The sequence below is a fragment of the Engraulis encrasicolus genome, chromosome 2 (assembly GCF_034702125.1).
Source record: "Engraulis encrasicolus isolate BLACKSEA-1 chromosome 2, IST_EnEncr_1.0, whole genome shotgun sequence".
NCBI classification, from domain to species: Eukaryota; Metazoa; Chordata; class Actinopteri; order Clupeiformes; family Engraulidae; genus Engraulis; species Engraulis encrasicolus.
This window is the reverse complement of record NC_085858.1, coordinates 37,169,384-37,171,883: the sequence shown is the minus strand read 5'-3', so window position 1 is coordinate 37,171,883 and position 2,500 is coordinate 37,169,384. Positions and strand designations below refer to the sequence as shown.

The window sequence follows — 2,500 nt, the reverse complement described above, 5'->3', positions numbered from 1 at the left end:
CACACACCTCCTCGTCGTGCTCCATGTACTGGTTATATCGCTGCTCCATCATCTCCCGTTGCCAGCGCTCCTGCTCCAGCGTCTGCTGAATCAGCTGGGCCACCTCGCTCTGCTCGCCCGGCTTCTCTCGACCAATGATGAACCTGCAATCAGACGCAGCAGCCAATCAGAGATGAGCATGACAGAGACACATGTGTACGCCTTTGGTGCAGATGTGATCGCTAGTGATCCGACTCATTGTTTGCTGTGAACAGTCAGCTATTATCATCACAATATTGCTATAACATGCCAGAGAGTCTTCAGCGACAGATTAAAAGTAACAGATCATTTTGGTAAAAATTTGCAAAAAACATGAAAGGATTAATTAATTCTTTATTCTGCCCAGTAATGAACCTGGAATCACATTCTTACTGCATGTCTTCTTGTCTGTGTCTATGTCAATACCTAAAGTAGGCCTATGTCTATGTCTGTGCATGGGAAAGTAAAAAAAAAAAATGCTATTTCAATTCTTTGTATGAGCACGACATGCAGACAATACGACATACAGAGCAAACATACGACAGCCAATCAGAGAGGAGCATTTTGTACATTCCAATGATGACTGTAATTCTGAATAACACCCAGGTTGAGCGGATTATGGACATTGTCAAATGTAATCAATTGGCTTGTTTGAAATGACTACATGATAAAAAGGGCTGTCTGAAAGCAATGGGCTGTGGACATGAAATAAGTCACGCCTTTGGACACTGCCATCTGAATGTCAGAGACTTCCACATGGGTCCAATGCACTGTTTTTAGCCAGCCAGCCTTTTCAAACAGGCCCCTCAACTTTGCAAGGGGATGGGGATTCAGTAGAGAACCAGTTTCTGCAAACAATAGCCAATCAAGGGGGAGGGCTTGGACATACCACCAAGGGTAATCATTAACTTCCCCCGCCCAATGGTGAACCGAGGTCCCATACAATACCCAATCAGAAAACAGCATGGACATACCACAAGGGTACCCATTAACCTGTAATTATAAGCTAACCATACTGCATGAAAAAATGTATGGTGGTACTGTACAGATCCAAACCAGTGCCGCAAACCTGTTTTGTATTATTGGTATTCCTGCTGCAGGCTTTTGAAAGGCTTATTCTGTATTAGAAAAATCCACGCAAAACAGATGCAGTTGGACAGTCTGTTCTGATTACAAATTAATGGTGGTTTAATTGCTTGAAATCATGTCATATTAACCAAATCCCAGCACTGGCTGCCAAGGTCCTTTGCTTCGGTTGTGGTACTAGATCTAGCTAATGAGCAAAATATATTTCTTGTAATGAAAAATGTTGAAACGAGGGAAGCAAAGCACCAGGGTAAAAAAAAATCATTACTTACTTACAACATGCCCTGAGTAAAGCTCCTCTAAAGCTCCTACTAAGACAGCATCCATTTTGCTGTAATACAACACACATCTTTTGTATACCTATCCAATACTACTATACTACTTCTACTATACAACTGTACTTCACTACCGTCTGTTGAACTATGCAGGTTCTTATATTTAATGACCTGTAGAAAATTAACAACCAGAATAAAACTACAACGTAGTGTTCAAAGATCTGGAACTCCTATGCACAGCCAGGTTCCAGGTGCTGGTGAAGTGCAGTCATCAGTAATCCATAGTAAAGAAGAAGGATCACCGCACACTGGTGGACTTAGTTTTGCTGTTTTTTATTAGTTCACCTAAATAAAAAAACAGCAAAACTAAGTCCACCAGTGTGCGGTGATCCTTCTTCTTTACAATGAAGTGTGTGTGGTATAGTATCTGCTGAGATTAATATTTTAAGGATCAGAGAAAACAGCCTTCATCTGCAATTATTTTGTGTTTTTGGTGCAGAGCCTCTTTTATAACGTTACTGTCACCAACATTGTTAAGTCCATGTCTTAATCAGTTACTTGAGGCTCTCAGTAATGATGTTGGCTATGATTATGTCCTCTTTTGAAAGTTGCTTTGGTTATAAAGCGTCTACCAAATGCAATGTAATGTAATGTAATGTAATGTCATTGCAATGTTGTTATAATTTAGCTGAGTCTCTCCAGCAAAGACGACGGGCCCATCTGCACTTGATCAGTAGGATCAGTAGAATATGCACTAAACTAAAATATGAAATACTACTTCATTCAAAAACATAAACTAAAATTAAAATCACAATGCTGTTTTGGAGTTGTCTGTGGCCAAGGCTTTACAGACAAGACAGTCTCACCTCACAGCCCCAGATTTCCAATTTAAACATGAATTCTAAAAGTGAGTGACCTTTCTCAAGGACAAGGGAGAGGAGTGGAGTGGAGTGGAGTGGAGCAGCACTTGTGGGATTTTACCCAGAAAGCGTGTTGGTCACTGGCGGGATAATTGGGTCAGTCAGCAGCGTTTCTACCCATTTGGGGCCCCTAGGCAAAATGCAGTCATGGGGCCCTCTTAAATGGAATTAGAATTGCTGGTGGTAACCATGGTGGGGCTG

At 41.4% G+C, this 2,500-nt stretch overlaps 1 protein-coding gene across 3 annotated transcripts in view; it reads right to left on the bottom strand.

Annotated features, from left to right (window-relative positions):
* The window catches only part of ppp1r9ba (protein phosphatase 1, regulatory subunit 9Ba), a 121,472-nt gene that overhangs the window by 19,538 nt on the left and 99,434 nt on the right, over positions 1 to 2,500 (bottom strand). For all 3 annotated transcript variants that reach the window (XM_063187823.1, XM_063187806.1, XM_063187816.1), the window contains exon 6: positions 8 to 143. In XM_063187823.1, the coding sequence (XP_063043893.1) occupies positions 8 to 143 (136 nt within the window). The remainder of the gene's footprint in view (positions 1 to 7; positions 144 to 2,500) is intronic.